At 45.6% G+C, this 18,171-nt stretch overlaps 1 protein-coding gene across 1 annotated transcript in view; it reads right to left on the reverse strand.

Annotated features, from left to right (window-relative positions):
- The window catches only part of LOC311205889 (poly(rC)-binding protein 3-like), a gene marked incomplete at its 3' end in the record, with an annotated part of 138,321 nt that overhangs the window by 5,335 nt on the left and 114,815 nt on the right, over positions 1 to 18,171 (reverse strand). Inside the window, exons 8-12 of the mRNA XM_084280415.1 lie at positions 17,064 to 17,207; positions 12,339 to 12,380; positions 11,755 to 11,830; positions 9,874 to 9,926; positions 673 to 842 (exon numbers count right to left, since the gene is read on the reverse strand). Of these exons, the coding sequence (XP_084136541.1) occupies positions 673 to 842; positions 9,874 to 9,926; positions 11,755 to 11,830; positions 12,339 to 12,380; positions 17,064 to 17,207 (485 nt within the window). The remainder of the gene's footprint in view (positions 1 to 672; positions 843 to 9,873; positions 9,927 to 11,754; positions 11,831 to 12,338; positions 12,381 to 17,063; positions 17,208 to 18,171) is intronic.

Below are 18,171 nucleotides of genomic sequence, written 5' to 3' on the forward strand. Positions count from 1 at the left end.
AAAGGTGGCATTAATTTAATTTTTTTTTTTTCTAAGCAATCATGTCAAGGCTGATTGAGACTTAAGCCCTCGCAATGGCTTAGAAAAGCAGCCGGGGCTTTCATTAATTCCGGCATGGAGAAGTGGAGAAGCAGGTAGTCTCACCCCCCTGTCTCGTTAGGGAAGGCTTTTTACAAGTTTGTGATGCCACCTCTGAAAGAATAAATCCCATGCCTCTTTAGCAACCAAATCTCAGTTCAACGTCAACGCCAAGTGGCAATTTCCAGGTTAGTAAGTTAAATCTGTTTTGCAAACTGGTTCACTATATTTGCCATTTAGGACAGTAAAATGGGTCTGCAGAAAGTATCTTACTCTAAAGAATTCGTGATTGTCATTTCATTTCATTTATCTGCCTGTATTTTAGGTGGGCACTAGCATGAGCATCCAGATTGCTCAGCTTTTGTCATTCCAACCTGTACCTGGAACTGCACCGAATCAAGCTCCTCTCCGTATAAACCAACAGCAAACACAGTTTCTAGCGACACAGGCTTTACAAACCATCAGGAACTGAGTAACACCGAGCAAAATGGACACTGCGAAGCAACTTTCTGGATCTATCCAGGACAGACATTTGCTGGAGAGCAGACAGAACAATCTGGCAGAAGCATTATCACTTTTACAAAGGGAACTTACCTTGCGTTAATGAGGTACTGTGCTAAGCTGATGTTTGCAGGGGATCCTGTGATTGTAACTTGTCGTTCTGCGGAGCCTTCTGTGGCATTAGCAATCTTGATCTGCGCTCCTGACATCTGCCTGATTTCATTTATCTTACTGCCTTGTCTGCCAATAATGCAGCCTATTAACTGGAGTGGGACAAAGACCAAGATTAGTGCCACAGACACAAGCAAAACCCACTTAACTGCAGTTTGTAGCATTGCTAAAAGATTGGTTATGAAAAGCTCAGTGCCCAAACAGGAGATTGTTGCTGTGCTGTCTGGAAGGAGTAGCCAGCACAGTCTGCTGGCTCTGCGGGCACGTGTCTCTGAATCAGGTTTTGCTGCTACACGGTTACCGACTCGGTGTGGGATTATTTGGCTGTCCTCCATGGCAGAGAACGGCAGTGTGCCATGGTGCCGAGGGGTACTAAACACAGCCCAGCCAGACTTGCCAGTGGTGGCAGCCAGCTGAGAATGACAGCTGGAAGTCAGACTGAGCAGCCAAAGCTGGTGCCGTGAGGCTTTGCGCCCTTCTGGTGCGCTGCTTGTCCAAGGCCTCCCTGGGCACACACAGGCCTCGCCTGGCCAGGTACTGCACCAGTAAAGTCAGTGGGGTTTACAGATTTGTGACTGCAGGCAGAAGCAGGTGGAGGAAGACACTGAAAATTTGTTTACAGTGTAGCTGTGGTCCTTTACAGGAACTTAACCAAGCACTTCTTTTGTGAAAAAAACCCAAAAAATAAAACCCAACCCTGAGCCAGGGGGGCGTGGGTGGGTGTGTGGGTGTGTGGGTGTGTCTAGATCCCCTCAATTTTAATTCTATTTAATTGCATTGGTGTTATTTTGCATTATCAGGGTTTAAAAGGTTGCTTACAAGCTCCTGGTGGAGCCGCAAGCTTTCGGAAGCTGTGTGCAAGGCTTCAAGAAGGTGCAGCTGGGGGAAGGGAGTGTGGTAGCTGTACCAGGGGCCTGCTCATCTCCTACAAGTAGCCCCCAAAAGCAACTGGGCACCAAACTGTCAGCAGAGTCTGAGATGGTTTGGCTTCTGTAATGGAGTGTGTGGGGGTGTGGGGGCTTTTGTTTTGTGGAAACCCAGTAACACCCCGAACCAGTAGGAAATGGAAACTGCCCCCTGCAGTCACTGTTGGCACTGGGACAATGTCACCAGTTTGGCAGAACAATGTGCCAAGATGCAGGAGTTGCCTTCCTCTTTCCTCTTCCCCCTTCCCGCTGCTGCAGGCCCTGATGTGTTACCATCTCTGTTACTGTCGCATTTGGAGCATCTTGCTGAGACAGATTCACCTTGCCCAGACTGTTTACCAGAAGAGGAATCCCCCGCCCGCTCCCAGGGTAAGCCTGGCTGCATTTGTGATCAGTGTCAACCAAAAGCCACAGTGGGTACCATGGCAGCCAAAATGGAGACCGAGCACAAGAGGAGCACCTACGAGGGGAAACCCGGGGCTTCAGGAAGTGCAGGCAGGATTTCATGTCCTGTTCAAACAGGAGGGCCTGGCCGAGCTCGCTGTCCTTACCCCAAGGACACACGTTGGCGTATGACTGCAATCGCCAGTGCAGAGGCCTTCGCAGGCTTCACCTAAAGGGAAGCCTTTAGCCTGTCTCTCGTGCAGGCAAACGTGCACACTCTGGCTGCTGGCAGCACAGGGATCCCTAAGCACCAGCTCCCTGCACCTCAGTCTCACTGGCCTCCATGGTCCGCAGGTCATAAAGGTGAAGCAGGAGAAGAGCACCCAGAGGACAGGTGTCAGCAGCAGTGCCAGACAGTGGTGGGGTTCTGCTCTTGTCAGTGTGTGACATCAGTGTGAGGAAAACAAAGGCAGCCCTACCAGAGCATCATTGTACAGCAAAGCTGGCAGCACTAGATACACTCCTATCTGTTAAAACCTAGTGGTGGACTTCCATAATTTTGATCCTCTGAATCATTTACCTATGATACTGTAGCTGTAATTTACCCAGAAACATTCACTGCTCTACAAGCAGAATGGAGAACGGTGTGAAAAGCCTTGGGTCATCATGCCTTTACTGCTAGCCAGTTGTTCACTGAGATATAGAGGAATGGCTTGGGATGGCCACCAGGAGTGGAGGCCATCAGTAGTTCCTTCTGCCACAGCTATCTTTTTTGTGATGATGACCTTGAAGTGACTGCTCAAGAATCTGACAGTTGCTACTGATGATCTTACAAAGCAGTGACCCGGCTCTGTGAAGTGGCCGTTACAGTGCTTGGCATGTCTTCAGATTCCTTTGATACTTTTCACTCAGTGTGCAGATCTGAATATGTTTCAGGTTGCTTCAATAATTACATCCTAAGTGCCAGCAGGAAATTGTAGCCTGCACGTATTCCCTCCGTCTGTCCAAAGCAGAAGGGAAAATCTGGTGAAATTTCTTGGTGTAAAATACATAAAAATATATCATGTAGGAGACTTTACAGGCATAGTTGTCACTGTGCCATTCAAAGTAGAGGAACTGCATGGGATCACTGATTATTCAGGCGTGCTTTGAGATGTAACCTTACATGTCTGGTTCACCAGCTCTGAGAAGGCACTTGCCAGGTTACGCAGGAGGCTGCCACTTCTATGTGCTGGGGCTCCTCCAAAAAGCTGCGTGACCCACGTGGGTCAGTATCAACTGTTTGCCATCTCCAAGCTGACTTTGAGTTAGGTAGTGAGGATTCAGTTCAGACTGGTCAAGAATGTTGCTCATGGTGAGTATCTGCAAGTAGAGGTTTGTTAACCCTCAATCTGAAGCTCTCCAAAGTCACCCTTTGTTGCTGTGACAGTGGGCTGCTTGAAGATGCTCTGGCAGCTCTGACATGACGTGCAGCTCGTGCAGAATTCACTTCTCCATTTACCATGCAGGGAGGACAGTAGTGCTGGGGTGCTTGGGCTGCCTCTGGGGTGCCTTTCCCACCATACATTACTTAACACTGAGATTTGTGCAGCATCTGAGTATTGGAGAGCTGACAGATTCTGGAAGAAGTTCAAGGGACTGGTTTTCCTCTACAAAATGTTGCTCAGTCAGCCATGGACATTTGGTTTTACATAAATCCACCTGCCCTGCATTGCTTTGAGACGACTCCGTGACAAATGGCATCTAAACATGCATCTCTTTTCAAAACTGACCTTTCTAATGCCATCAGCTGTCCCTCTGTCGTTCTGTAGCTGGCCGTTCCATGAGATTTGGGAGGCTGTGAATAGTTCTGTCCCACAAAAGACCCTCACCACAAACACAAGCTTCCCCAGATTTTGAAAGCTGCTCCCTTGCATGGAATGCTGCCTGTTTCACAGATAGGGGTTCACTGCTTTTCCAAGCTTGACAGATGGAATTAGGGACCATGGAGGAAATTACATATCTAACTTTTCTGAATGACTGCATTATTTTTGATGCTCACCTCCTTGCTCAATATACAGTGATCTCTACTCTTACTTATGGAAGAAGAAATTCTGAAGAAAGCACGTGATAAAATAGGAGCCAAGCCTACTATGCACTATCACAGAGTCACAGAACGTTAGGGATTGCAAGGGACTGCTGGAGATCATCTAGTCCAACCTTCCCAGCAGAGCAGGATCACCTACATTAAGTCACATAGTAACATGTCCAGGCAGGTTTTGAATGTCTCCAGAGAAGGAGACTCCACAGCTTCTCTGGGCGGCCTGTGCCAGGGCTCTGTCACCCTCACAGTGAAAAAGTTTTTCCTTATGTTCATGTGGAACCTCCTATGCTCCAGCTTGCACCCATTGCCCCTTGTCCTATTGCTGGTCATCAATGGGAAGAGCCTGGCTCCGTCCTCTCGACACTCACCCTTTACATATTTATAGACATTTATGAGGTTCTGTTTATATGGATAATATGTATAACATACACATACATACAAACACACTCGTGCATATATTTTTTTATATATATGAATGTATGTGCACATATTAATTCTCCCGAGCCTTGCTCAGAGCAGCCCAAGTCAGCCTGTTGCTGACTGCAGACGCATGCAGACGGAGGGTAACACCAGTGTGAGGTACAGTGCACACAGTTTCCTCTCACTGGGATCCCAAATTGCCACCTGTGGATCACAGGCTGCCTGCACAGCAGGCAGCATCTCCACCTTTATGCTCCACAGCCCACGTGCCTGAGACATTCTTTTTGGACCCATTTCTCCTCTTGCTGCAGAGCCACCGCAGTGGCCAGCAGAGCTTGCTCGTGTGCGTGGTGCGTGTGCATCACGTTTGTCCTTACACCTCAGAGTTTCACCTGATGCACCTTCCTTGAACTGTGAACACCAGGGGAGACCTGTTTCCCTTTCCCTACACAGTGTCTGATCTGCCTTCCCCTACCTCAGCATACCTCCCTTCTTCTCATGCCAACCCCCCACAAACAAGCCAGTCCTAAAACAGGGATTCTGCTTTGTTTCCAGTTTTACTCTGTCCTTCAGTAAAGTTCTGCTGATAGCAACAGACAGGGATTGAGACTGGGAAGTCAACTCTGGACCTTGCCTCTTGATAGTTCCACCTGATGTGCCACACAGGTGGCCATTTCAGGATGGCCCCTCTCTGCCATTTACTTTCTTCCCCACAAAGCTAAATATAAGTGTTAAATGTATGTGATTATTTTTCCATAACACTAAAGTCACTGCCAGCACCCGGTAATAACAGGTTCCTGCTGGGTGTTTTCCCCTGGCTTGTTCCTCTGCGTCCGTCACACCGCGTTACTCTTGTGCAGCACTGGGAGCAATCAGACCTCTAGTTCATTATCCCAGCCCAACGCTGCGATTGCCTGTCACAGGAAGCAGTACTTTAAAATACTGGTACAAAAGTCAGATTCCTTTCTTACAATGAATGTAGTACTGGTAGAAAAGCATGTGGAAGTAGCTTCTGCAGCTCTGGATATCTGCTGTCCAAAGCGGACGGCTTGACCGTACCTGTCTGCAGGTACACATGGCTCCCCACTGCCAGACCTGGAGCTAGCCCCCTTGACGTTGGCAAAGCCTCTGTGTTGGCTGAGCAAGCAGGTGCTCGCTGTGAAGGTGACTCGAAAAGCTATGGGCTTTCTTACTTCGAGGTTTGGGTTGGGCTGGGGTTTTGTAGTTAGAAATGCCAGGGCAGAGTACGCTACAGGAAGAACTGACGTCCTGAGGTGTGAGCGCGGCTCTTTACAGAATGACTGCAGGGCCTAGGAAGAGTTGCTTAAGTACTCTGTGCCTCTTAAAAAACAATAATAATTGACAACAACAGTGATAAATTTCTCTTTCCTTGACAGGATAATGCAAAATCCAGACTATAATTATTTCATAGGCTTTGCAAGAAAGCATACAGGGAACTGAGAGAACGCTTTCAGAAATGAGCCTTCGCATTACTACTTCTGTAACCCAAACAACCCTGCAGGTTTATGTGCATTTCAGTTTATCAAGGGTGCAGCATCAGTTCCCATCCAGTTCCCCAAAGTGAGCAGTTAGTTGTTCCAGAGGAATTACTTTTTGTGCTCAAAAGTGCCTCTTTCCAGCAAAGGTCTCTCATTGCTGCTGATGGATACTAAGCTTGTGAGATCTCTCTACTGATTCTTGACCACATCTGGACAAGTCTACCTGAGGAATCAATTGCCATTTTCCAAGATGAATGGGAGAGAAATTTCAGGTCATCCACAAACATCCGCCCAAAAAGGACTTGTTTTTATAACACATCCTCTTAAACATGCCTATTTGGCAAAATGTGATTAATTCTGTATTTTTGTTTCTGTGTTACATGGAGGTTCTCAGCAGCAAGGTAGTTTTATCGTGGTTGAATCCACAGGTCCCTTGCCTTCAGTAGAAGTGTTTTGACTGAACCACTGCAGGACCTTTCCCAGCATGTCTGGCATGGATTATTAACTCTTTGCCTAACTGCTGCTTTTAAACCCTCTCTCACAACTGGAAAGTTTCTGAGCCAAGGGTGGACTTGGGCAGCAGCTTGGTTTTATAGGAGCGCGGCACTTGTTCTCGGGACTTTTCTGGAAGATGGCTGTAAGGAGGGTGAGGTGCATCTCCTGTAATGGGTGGGTGGTAGGTGGCCTTGCTGGCAACCACAGTTTAGGGCTGCTTCCCACTCTTGTGTACTTCTTAAGGGCTTGTGACAATTCTTCCCAACCCCTGCCCGCAGGCGGTGTTTTGGGGATCTGCCAAAAGGTGATCTCAGTCCTCCCAGTGACTGCTGATGGAAGAGGCAGCGCTGCATGGACATCCTTGGAGCACCACGTGGAGCCAAAGCCAAGTTTCACAGTGGGCTACTCCAAAAGCATTTGGCACACGTGGGTCCCTCTCCATTCTTTGAGGGGAAGTACATCTGGCTCCATGGGGAAATAGAGGCAGTTCTTCAGCATACCATTTCCAACTTGGATGGACTGACATTCCTGTTTCTATGGAGTATTTATCAGATTTATAGGGTTCTTAAAATATTCTTGATGCTTTCTGAGGGGAAGTTGTTTGCCTGTTATTGCCTCTCTCTCCCACATCTATGCAAAATATGCATAATTGTTAATGAGACAGATTATTTTTTTTAACTTGTTACTGTTTTTTTTCATTTACTCTCAGTGGGCTTTTTGGGGGACTGGATCATGAAATCTGAAGATGTCTGTTATCTGTGCCAAATCATCTACACCCAGGGATACCATCCCTTCGGTTCCCCTTGGGACCCATCACTGTTACATCACTTCATTCTGGGATTTGTGTGAAGCACACTTACACTGGGCAACTTGGGAAGCAGCAGAGGGCCAGGAAAGATCCCATCAAGGAAAGAAAAGCAACAAAATGTCCTTGCAAGAGGTTTGATGAGGAAAAGGGGGACCAAAGTGACTTCTGAGAGGGACCTGGAGAAGAATCCTCTTTGTGAAGATACCCAGGAGTTACGAAGACACCTAGAAAGTCCTATCTTCTGAGTTCATCACTAGGAAAGGAACCCTCAGCTTTTAGCACGTGGAAGGTAACTTTCTGTAAAACGCATTTCTTGGTTCTCCAGTATCTCTTTGTTACTGAGCAACGGCTTAGTTGCAGGTATCAGCGGGCTGAATGGAGAAGGCAGCATGGTCCTGTCACAGGAATTATTAGTAACAGGAAAAAAATATTCTATTGCTGCCTAAATGTCAGAGGGAGTGAGGAAAATTTAATTTAATACAAAGCTATGCAAATTGTAAAAGGCTATTCATATGCACTTTCTGTAGCCTAGGCTAAAGTCTGAGCTCCTTACTCTCTTTATATCTGATTTTGCTCCAGCAGTTCCTTACTGAGGCTTTGTCTTTACATACTTATCTAGGTTAAACAGAAATAAGCATGGCACAGGTAGATATACACTGACTTCTCTGGTGGTTGCAGAGCCTGTAGGTATCTACACGCCTCATGTTGTCCTTGAGCGTGCTGGACTTTTGCACATGTAAGCACACACGCTAAGAAAGCCAGGGGACTCGTGCAGCACGGGGAGCCACGGAGTTGGGGCAGGCAGGGGCTGTGTGGCCTTGGGGAGACGGCACACAGGGAAACTGTTTTATCCCTGCAAAATTCCCAAGCAGCCCCTGATGCCCAAGGGATGGGAAAGCCCTTCCTCCCCTCTGCAATGGTGCTACAGCACCGGGTGCACGCACATGCAGACGCGCAGACACAAACACACACGCAGTGCACTGGGCAGCGCTAAGGCCCGTCGGTTCCTTCACGCACACCTCAATGCTGCAGGAACAGCAGAACTCCCTTTCACCACCTGCAGACCCCCCCCGGGCTGTCGCTCAGCCTAACTTCATGTCGCTGAGCCTAAGCCCATGTCGCTGAGCCTAACCCCATCTCGGCCTTGGCTTTGCCCCTTCAGCAGAAGAGCGAGACAATGCACCTTGTAGCCAGAAAAATTTTCTATTGGAAACGGCACACGGATGCATGTTTGCTCCTCGGCACGTCCTGCTGGGCCAGGACATTTCCCACCTCCTAGACAAGAAACTGATGTGGAGTTTGGTGGGCTTTTTAAAAATTTTCTATTGCCCTACAAGACACAAGGCCAACTTTCTCCCTCTCTTTTTCTGCTACAAGCCCTGAAAGAAGAGAATTTGGAAGAGTTACCTTGCTCTTGTATCACTGACAGCAAGAACAATACCTGCCTGAAAGTGAGATTAAAAAACTTGCACTGTAAGGGTAAATACGGCGCTCCCATAAACCTCTCAATGTTCAATAAATTGGGTTATCAAGCAGGTGCTGACGAATCAGCAGGACACCTTTTAAGTAACAGAAAGCTCACAAAATTGCAGCACTCATGAAAGATTTACCTTCGCTTCTCTTGTTATTCGGTATTTTTGCCTTACTGTAAATCATTGCCACTGAGTTTAATAGGGCTTACACAATAGTGCAAGCATCTCTTAAGTAATATAATTGCTATTTGTGATCCCACTCATGCTTGAAAGCTTTTTTTACTGGAGGGGAAATCTTCCATTTTCCAAGTGACTCATTTGTAATGAAAACTGAAAAAAAAAAAACCCCAACCCCATTTGCAACGGAAGTGGGTAACATGGAAAGACATTTCTGTATGACACACAGCGTATCAGTTGGGCATTTTGAATTGGGCTTTAAGATTCAGCACTGTATTGCTCATGGAAACCGGGCCTACTGATCACATCTGGTCCAGAGTTGCTGGAGCAGGAGTGGTTTTAGCCCTTGTTTTTGACATAAAGCCTTATATTGCACTTTTATATAACCACAGGAGCTTTTTTTCCCTCAGAAAAAATGAGGTCTTGGATGAGCGTGGGGTGCAGCGGAGCACAGCATGGCACAAGCCGTTTGCTCCAGCTCGTGGGGCTGCACGGTTTTCCAGCCCCCTTTAGCCCTTCTACTCAGGCTGCCTGTGCTAGCGTCTCCCCAGAGATGAACCCCAATTACTCTTCTAAGTAGGCACCCAGCCTTTAACGAAGCCAGTGAAGCACTGTCGTGCCACTAAACCAGCAGCGCTGGAGACATGACAAGAGAGGGGACAGTCACTTCTGCTGCTTCTATCCATCATTTCAAGCACCCCTACGACCACCCTCCCCTCCCCGCTCCCCAGCAGACTGGGCACCGTACAGTTTATTCTGGACACTAGCGTTTACAGATCAGCCAAAAGTAAGAGGTTCCCCCCTCCAGTGTCAGAGGAGCGAGAGAAGAGAAAGCGATACTGACTATTGGTCCACTTACATCATTGGGAATAGTAAGTTCATGGGAACTGGTTGGAGTAGTGGCATCCAGTCCTATGCAGGGGACAGAGGGAAAATGTTACGCCGGTTGTTTGGAAGAAGGGCAAGACACAACAAATGATATTTTTAAAGAAGGAAATATACAGAAGGAAGATTTAGGAAAAAGAAAGAAAGAAAGATAAAGTAAAAGAAAGAGAAGAAGGAAGAGAGGAGCGAAAAAAATAGAGAACTGCGAGCGAAACGGAAAAGAAAGCGAGAGATGCAAAACTCAGAGGGCTGGACTAATTTTAAATGAGTCTTATTTTAATTAACCTTTAACCCACCAAAGCAACAAATGTCACATGAGATTCCACAGTGTCATAAAAAAACTTCTAGAAAATGAAAGGTTCCCCCCTAAAAACAGTCTCTGAAGTTTGTTCTAAACACATCAGTTGAGAATTCAATGGATGGCTGAGATTTAACCTGTCTACTGGGGGTTCCAGCATACGGAAAATGAAAGTGGAAGTCGAACGAACAATTAGCAGAACAAAATACATAGATATTGAAAAGAAAAATTAATACATTAAAATAAGGATGAGGAAATTAACCTAGGGAAATTTGGAAATTATATGTGGGATTAGTTGCTGAAGAGAGGTTGGGAAGGGTGATTTTGGAAGGGGAATGTAAAAGATACTCTAAGCTGCATACATTTGTTTGTAAATTGGGTGGACAAAAGGAAAATGCTCAGGAAGAATGGAATTACTGCTCTAACACACAGCAACGTTACAGAAACGCACATCTCACACATATAACTGGGAAAAGGTTAAGGAGCAGCGTGTTAATGACAAGAATAAGGAAAATGTAAAGCTAGGAAAGGCAATTTAGTACTACTTGTCGATATTTTATCAGATACATCGCAGAGAAACAAAAGGATATTTTGGATCTCATGTTTTTTCCCTTTTCTCTCTTTTTTTTGGTGTTAATTGTAATTACTATCTGTAAAGACGTGCCAAAACCACTCATTCCCAACTAGAAAAGATGGGAAAAAATGTACTCAAGAAAAATTGACCCATCTACATTTTGCTTGAATTTAGATTCAACTAAGAGTTGCGTATGCTTGTTTTACAGTGAATATAAACCAACCAGGATGCTCACAGAATTTGATGTATGTGATAAAATGTTATTTGCCATACAAAGCATGTACCGGCACATACGTACTTCTGCTTTGCCAAGTTTTTAGATGTCAAGCAGGTATGTAGTGAAGTACAGCAACAATGACTTATTGCAGGGTGAACTGACTCCCCGCTCTTCAATCAGCTTCAGCTTTCATAAGTATGGACCAAATCCGCAGCCCTTAATTTTACTAAATCCCCATTGCATTTTGCAGCTATATCTGCACATCTAGCAGAGGGACTTATCCCAGCAGCGGTGATTACGGATGCTCTTAAGGAATTTGAGTTTCAGCATGCTGTAATTTCTGTGACCAGCATTTCTGTACTATGATTGCCTGCTCTTTTCCTACATTTGCTTCTTTCCAAACCACATTACCGAGCTGGAAATTTGATGAGAAGCATGCCCAAGGACTTGATTTAGGACTACCAGGCACATGCTGTATGGGCTATAATAACTTCAGAAGGACCGAACAAAAATAAACTCAGAGCTTTTAGTCAATGGCACAAAGGAAGTGGTTTGGATTAAATAAATGTAACAAACAAACAAAGCATGTTTAGTAACGGTGAAAGGAAGCGTAACGGAGGAACAGGAGGGGAGAACAGAGATTAATGTGTGTAAAAACAGAAGGATTGCTGGTCATTGACCACATTTATTATTAAAATGATGTAATGACCACGGGAAACAAAGCTGTTAAGAAGAAGGACATCCCCAGGGGGTCATGGGTACGTACCAGGGAAACCAGGGGTGGTCTGCCCAAGGGGAGTAAAGGGGGGATGCTGCATAGCCAACTGGTGAAGCTTGGTCAACTGCAGGGCAGGATGGGAAATTAGAACTAACCAATCAAATGGAATTATTTCAGAGCAGAGAAACCATCTTACATGTTCTAAAATAGGATTAATTAAAATTATATTAAAAAAGGAAAAAAAAAGGGTTTAATCATTCATTCTAATCTACTGTAGAGAAAAAAAACCACCCAAACCGGTTATAAATGACATCTTGACTGTTATTACATGTAATGGCTATTGTTAATATTAACTAATTACTGTAGAATTACATATTAAAAGAACTCAAATATATCACGTGCAAAAAAAAGACCAAGGTAACTGTCATTTGTTCCTGGGCCATTGTGCTTTCTAGCAATTATTACACAAGGTAAGAGATGCAGCTGAGCTAGCACTTGGCTATACAGTGTGTTGCTCTGGAAAGGTGTCCTTAGGCCATGTCTTTGTTGCTAACCGCAGAAAGCAAATGCTGCCCAGAACAAATAAGAGGGAGAGGAAGAAAAAGGGAGTAATTTACATGCGCTGGACTCACGTCTGGATGAGGGATGGCATACTGCCCCTGAATCGTGAACGCCTGAAAACAACAAGCACAGTTAAGAGGCAGGTCAGTCAGGTGGGACAAGCAGTGTTCTTGTTGGCATCAGAGGAGCTCCTCCTGCCTCCCCTGCATCACTTTCAATGCTGAGTGTAGCTTAATTGTCTTGTGCTGCTCAGTAATGCTTGGCATCGTATGGAAAGGTCTCTGCCGTGCTGCCCACGCACCCCTCGCAAGCAGGGGACACCACTGTCTGAGCTCTGATGATCTTGGTGCTCAGGACCTCTCTTTAGTCCAGCTCTGTCTGCTGGGAGCAGAGGTGGCAACTTCTCCTCCCTCAGCCCAGTGCCATACAGGGAAATGCTGATACTGAAGCAGCAAGAGGGACACACGAGGATGGGGAGGCCTGCCTGGGGATGCCCTGCCCTGCCATCCAGATGGTGACTGCTGTGTGCAGGGACTCACGCCAGATGACTCCGAGCCACCTCAACTGGCTATTGACAACCAGAGACACTATGTGCCAGCAAATGTGTGTCGTGGTGCACCTCATGGGGCTCATGCCCCAGGTTGCCACGCCAGCAGGCCTGTTCTGCCATGCCTAGGCATGGGACCAGCATGCCAGTTTGGAGACAGGGGCATGATGGAGATCCCCCCAGCGTGGTGGTCTTATCTTCAGCAAGAAGCTGACTATCCCTTCCCAAGATCCAGCCTCTCTGCGGCACAGAGCATAGTTTCTGGCCTCACTTTTGGCAGCACTGGGCTGAGGTGGGGGAGGGAAAAAAAAAGCATGTGAGCAAGGAGAGATACAGTGGCATGCCTGGCACCCGTTAGTGCAGCCCTTTGTCTCTCCCACTGGCTCTGTTCAACCCTCTGTAATGGCCTACAAAGAAAAACTATGGAGAGTTTCTAATTTTCTGTTCTATCCCGTAGGGCTTTTCTGAAAGGAGTGGCACGTCAGGAACATTCTAATGTGGTTGTGCTTAGACAGGCAGGAAAGCAGAAGGACAAATTATGGTGTATAAATGTTTGTAGTGGGAGAATGATAAACAGGAACAGAGCTGATTAGCTCAGTTTGCAAAATGTGTGTTTGACAAAAGGCCTCTTAGAAAGCAATGAATCCTCTGCAAATGATAAACCAATTCATTTAATGGAGTTCAGATATTAAAACCCTTAGTGCCTGAACTGCTTGATGCACATTTCTGCAGCAGATTTTCCCTTCTGGAGAAGAAATGTTCCATTTAGTTTTTAAAATCAGGTATAATGCAAGGCCTCAATCCGGCAGGTGTCACAGGCACGCGAGCGGTTGTCAGGCAGAAGCGCGTGCGACTGGGCCCAAAGGCCTGCTCACCGGCAAACACGCCCTCCTGCACCCACAGGGCATGGCCGGTGCTGACAGCTTATATGCGGCAAGGAAAGGCTCCAGTCTGCCAAAAGAGATGATCGTTGCTGTCAGTGGGTCTTAAGCATTCAAGCAAGCAAAGCCTGCGTTGAAGTGTTTTACCAGATGAGGACAACCTTAAGGAGATGTTACGCTCCTTTACTGGGTGGGGGTTCCATGCGTAGCCAAGCACAGGAGCAGCCTCGGGGAGGGCATAGATGGAAGTGGTGGTGGGTGGGGGCTTACGTCCATGAGCAAAGAGTGGGTTTAGGACCGGTGATTTGGTTTCTGAGCCTCTGTGATGGACCACAAATGTCCTTTCTGACACTGGCTTTACTTCAAAGCATCTTTTACATGAGTGCTTCCCAAGCAGTGGTCTGCAAACCAGCAAGGAACCACAGCAAAAAAATCACCTGCAAACCTAATAAAAGTTATCTCTTTCTTCACCACTTCAATACTCCCTGATACTTCCATGTACACTTACAAGGAAGCAAACAAAGTGGATAAATAATGATTCTGAGCTCAGACTGGATTTTATTTGGTTGTCAATGAAAACCATCAAAGCAGTATGGACAAGATGGTCTTGAATTTTCTTTTGCAGTAAAAAAACCCAACAATTCTTCATTTCTTAGGCTCCCCAAAAGCCATTTGATTGATTTAGGTCGAGAAAAACTGTCTTTGACTGCTTTACCCCCTGGCAGAGGAACTGTGACCTTCCACAGCTGAGGCAAGCCAAGAACAAGCCTGGTAGAGGCTACTGAGACATCTGTACCCTAATATTTCACTAAGGACATGAGCGAAGGGTCTGCTTCCATCAAAGCCATGCACAACTTTCCTGCTGACATAGCAACATTAGTGACAGCAGGAATGATCTGGTCTATAAATCTTCCTCAGTTTAAACTGCTATGAAACCTAACACAAAGCTGTGCCCCGTGAGTACCCACCTAAACAGCAATGTAGCACAAGTGGGTAGGAATTTACAAATTGTTTCCATCAGGTAGGAGAGATGGATTTATTTATTTTGTGACCACTGCTAAATGTTGGCAAGGGGCAGAGCGGGCAGGACAGCGTTCAGCATCCTTTCAGTCCTGTCATACAATGCAGTATTGAAGCAGCACAAGAAAATTTAAAACAATACTTAAAGCAGGAGAACAAAGACTTTTTAAGGAAAACTAGAAGTTTGATTTTGCTAGTGTTGCTTGATATGTGTGTATTAAAAAAATCCAAACATTTTGAGTTACCCGTGATGTAATTTGGAACAGGAAATGATATCTGATAGCCTAGCCAAAAGGTTGGGTGGAATTAACGCTGCTGATAAAGTTTTATTTTCAGTATCAATTTCCACTTCTGGAATCTGGTTAAAGTGTCCTTTCATACTGACTCCCAAACACTCCTTAAGCATTTTATTAAAAAATTTTTCTTAGTCAGAGACTGAATTCAGAGTACACAGAAATTGTCTGTCTCTTACGCTCTTTCTCACACCCACAAGTTTGCATTAGTAAAGTGAGAACACTTTTTTAACTGATAAAACTGAAGATGACAAGCGCTATTAGACCTTAAAATAGGAAACCTTCAATTAGTTATACCAACTGCTCAGAGCACTCTAGCAAACAGTTTCGGTATTTCTGAGTAATCATGAACAGAGACAGTCTTTGAAGGTGGTGGCAATTACAATCCTGTTAACATGGGCTGCTGCACATAGATAGACACACACACACACACGTATTTCTTAAAGGGAAGCACTGCAGTGTAAACTTAATATATATGTGGACTAAGTTATTATTAACTTTCAGTTGTAGACCAGTTTCTGGAAAATTATTTTAAATTTCAATTCCAATTTGGTCACTAAAGAACAAGTTTTCATATTTTGAAGACAACTAAGAGTGGCAGGCTTGAAAGCTATGTACAGATTATGAAAATCTGGATATACACCACAGTGTATCATTACAGCGTAGAAGGTAAAACTCAGACAAAAATTCAGAGAAGGCTCATTCCAAAGGCCTGTCGGAAGCTCTGATGCCTGCTTCAGATGTTCAGGAGCTTCCTTACAAAGGTGAAGATTGGGGAGGTGGGGGTCACCACACCAAGGACAATAGCAGCAGTTCTTTGTGACCTCTGCCCCACCAGAAGCCCTCTGTCCAGGTTCTCATATGACCCCCAGATTGTCTACTGGGTTGAGGCACAGTCTCTAGGGCTGCTGATATCATGACAGAGTGGTGACCTTGGGCTGGGCTAATGGGAAATGAGATGTGACTTGCCTGCAGATGCTCCACCGTGCAGGTGAGTGGCTCTTCCCACTGGGTCACTGTCCTGCCATCATCTAGGGGAAAAGATTCAGGGTGCCTTTCTGTCAGAGAGGTTTCAGATACATGAATCCCAAGTAGAGAACTGGCCACCTTTCTCTAGGCTGGACTCAGGAGATCAGTTTCCCCTTGATCTGAGCAGAGATCGCAGCACCTTGCTCCTCCACCTTTGCAGGTATGTGGGCAGTGCTGCCCTTAGGCTGTTGGCTACACCGGTGAGCCTCCTGTAGTATTTTTTGGGTTCCTATCAGCCATGCCCATTGATGGCTTATCACTAAACCAGCAACGGAGCAGATTCCCACTATGTCTCAGAAGACCCATTGCAGACCCATTTCTGAGTGTTACCAAAAGACAAGGAAGAGCCACGTTGCATACAGGGATTTAAAGGCAGGTGAGAGCCCTGGCTGATACAGTTTAAGATGAAGGAAGAATCTTTGAGACTTCAATATATTAAAAAGAAAGAAGAAAGCTCTGTGTTGTCAATATGCCAAGGTTGGGAAGGTCTGTGCTCACATGTCTGTAGTTCCTGTAACCTCAGACCATCATTGCTATTTGGTCGAGAGGGGCTGTAAGTAGTAAAAATTACATGTGTGTAATTCTTACTGTAAAGTGCAAGATTTTGCATTTACAAAAATGTAAATGTAAAATGCAATATCCCCCTGAAATTTAGGGAAACTATGAGAGAAAAATAATGCCTCTAATGATCGTGACATCCTGCTGTTTGGCCAACTCTGGAAAGCTGACAAAACTCCTTATGCTGCTTGTGGAGCTACAAGTTAAGAGTGATAAAACCGATCCCTACAATAAGATGTTTTGTCCCACTCAGAGGACATCTGGTTTGGACACTTGTCAATTTGCAGAAGGTCAAGCTTTTCTTAATTACATCAGTTAATTTTAAATCTTGGTAGAATACCAATCATGACAATTTTGAGTCAAGTTTGCAATGCAGTGTTCTCCTTCCCTGCAAACCATAAGCACACGGAGTAGACAAAGCACATCAATACTATACCAGGCAAAAAAGAGTAAAAGTTGAAAACTAACAGGCGCTGGCTGAGGTTGGGCCAAGACGGTGTGGTTTCCAGCTGAAGCCAAAATGGTGTCTGCTCTTACCTGGCCACCTGCAAAAATGATAGGTGCAGAGGCAGGTTTGGGACGGTAGGGGATGGTGGCACCTTTGGGTGGGGACTGCAGACAAAAAGAAAAAGAGATCAAAATGCAGAATGAAGCAGAGCTCTCATTAACAAAATCACGCCTTATCTCAGTCACCTCAGACAACAAGATGTGCCGCCAACCCAGCCCACCCCACACCTCCTTGTCCTCCACCCCATAAGCACAAAGGTAAGCCAGAAGCTGGTTGTCTGGGTTTTGAGGGGAACAGTAAAGGTCACAAGTGCACAGCCAAAACAGGCAGTGCTGGCACTTGTGGCTTCATCATCAGATGAATCTTCATTAAAGCATAATTAAGGCATTCAGGAAACATAGGCACAATTTTGGAATCTGTTGGTGTTTTGGAAGAATCCAGCCTGTGCTCTTGCTTTGTTAGCACAGGGCACATCTCCTGCCTATTGATCTTTCCTACACTGCTACACATCTTGTTTTACCAACTCAATTAAGTCAGCTGGTCAATCGCAAATGACCCGTCTGATCCTGCCTTTTGTCTGACTGAGCTGGAAGGTTGGAGGAAAATTCTCAAGGCTTCTGCAGGAGCACAAACCACGGCTTTTGTAATGCATGGGAAGAGGGGCTGTTCCCTGTGGGCCAAGGCAGGAGGCCAAAGGGAAAGCTCCCAACCAATGCTGCCTTTCTCCCCATAAATGAAGCATAAACACCTGTCTGTTAAAAGGCTTCGGATTGTGCAACACCCAGCAATGGCGCCCTGGTTTCAGTGCATTGACTACAACTAAAGAAGGCAACAATTTCACCACTGATTAATATAATGTAATTAGCTATTTCACGTCAATGGAAGTGTTTGTTGCCAAATTAAATATGTTCTGAAAATCAGAACACGGTCATTTTCTGAGCTATTTAAGCAGCTGAAGAAGCAAACTGGGTAAGCTGGTGTCTCCTCTGTGCAGCTTGCAATTTGACTTACATAAAAGTTAAGTACTTCTGATGTCAAAACTGGTTATTTAAAAACTGGCTCTACCTG

This window comes from Gallinula chloropus (assembly GCF_964237585.1).
Source record: "Gallinula chloropus genome assembly, chromosome: 2".
Classification (NCBI taxonomy): domain Eukaryota; kingdom Metazoa; phylum Chordata; class Aves; order Gruiformes; family Rallidae; genus Gallinula; species Gallinula chloropus.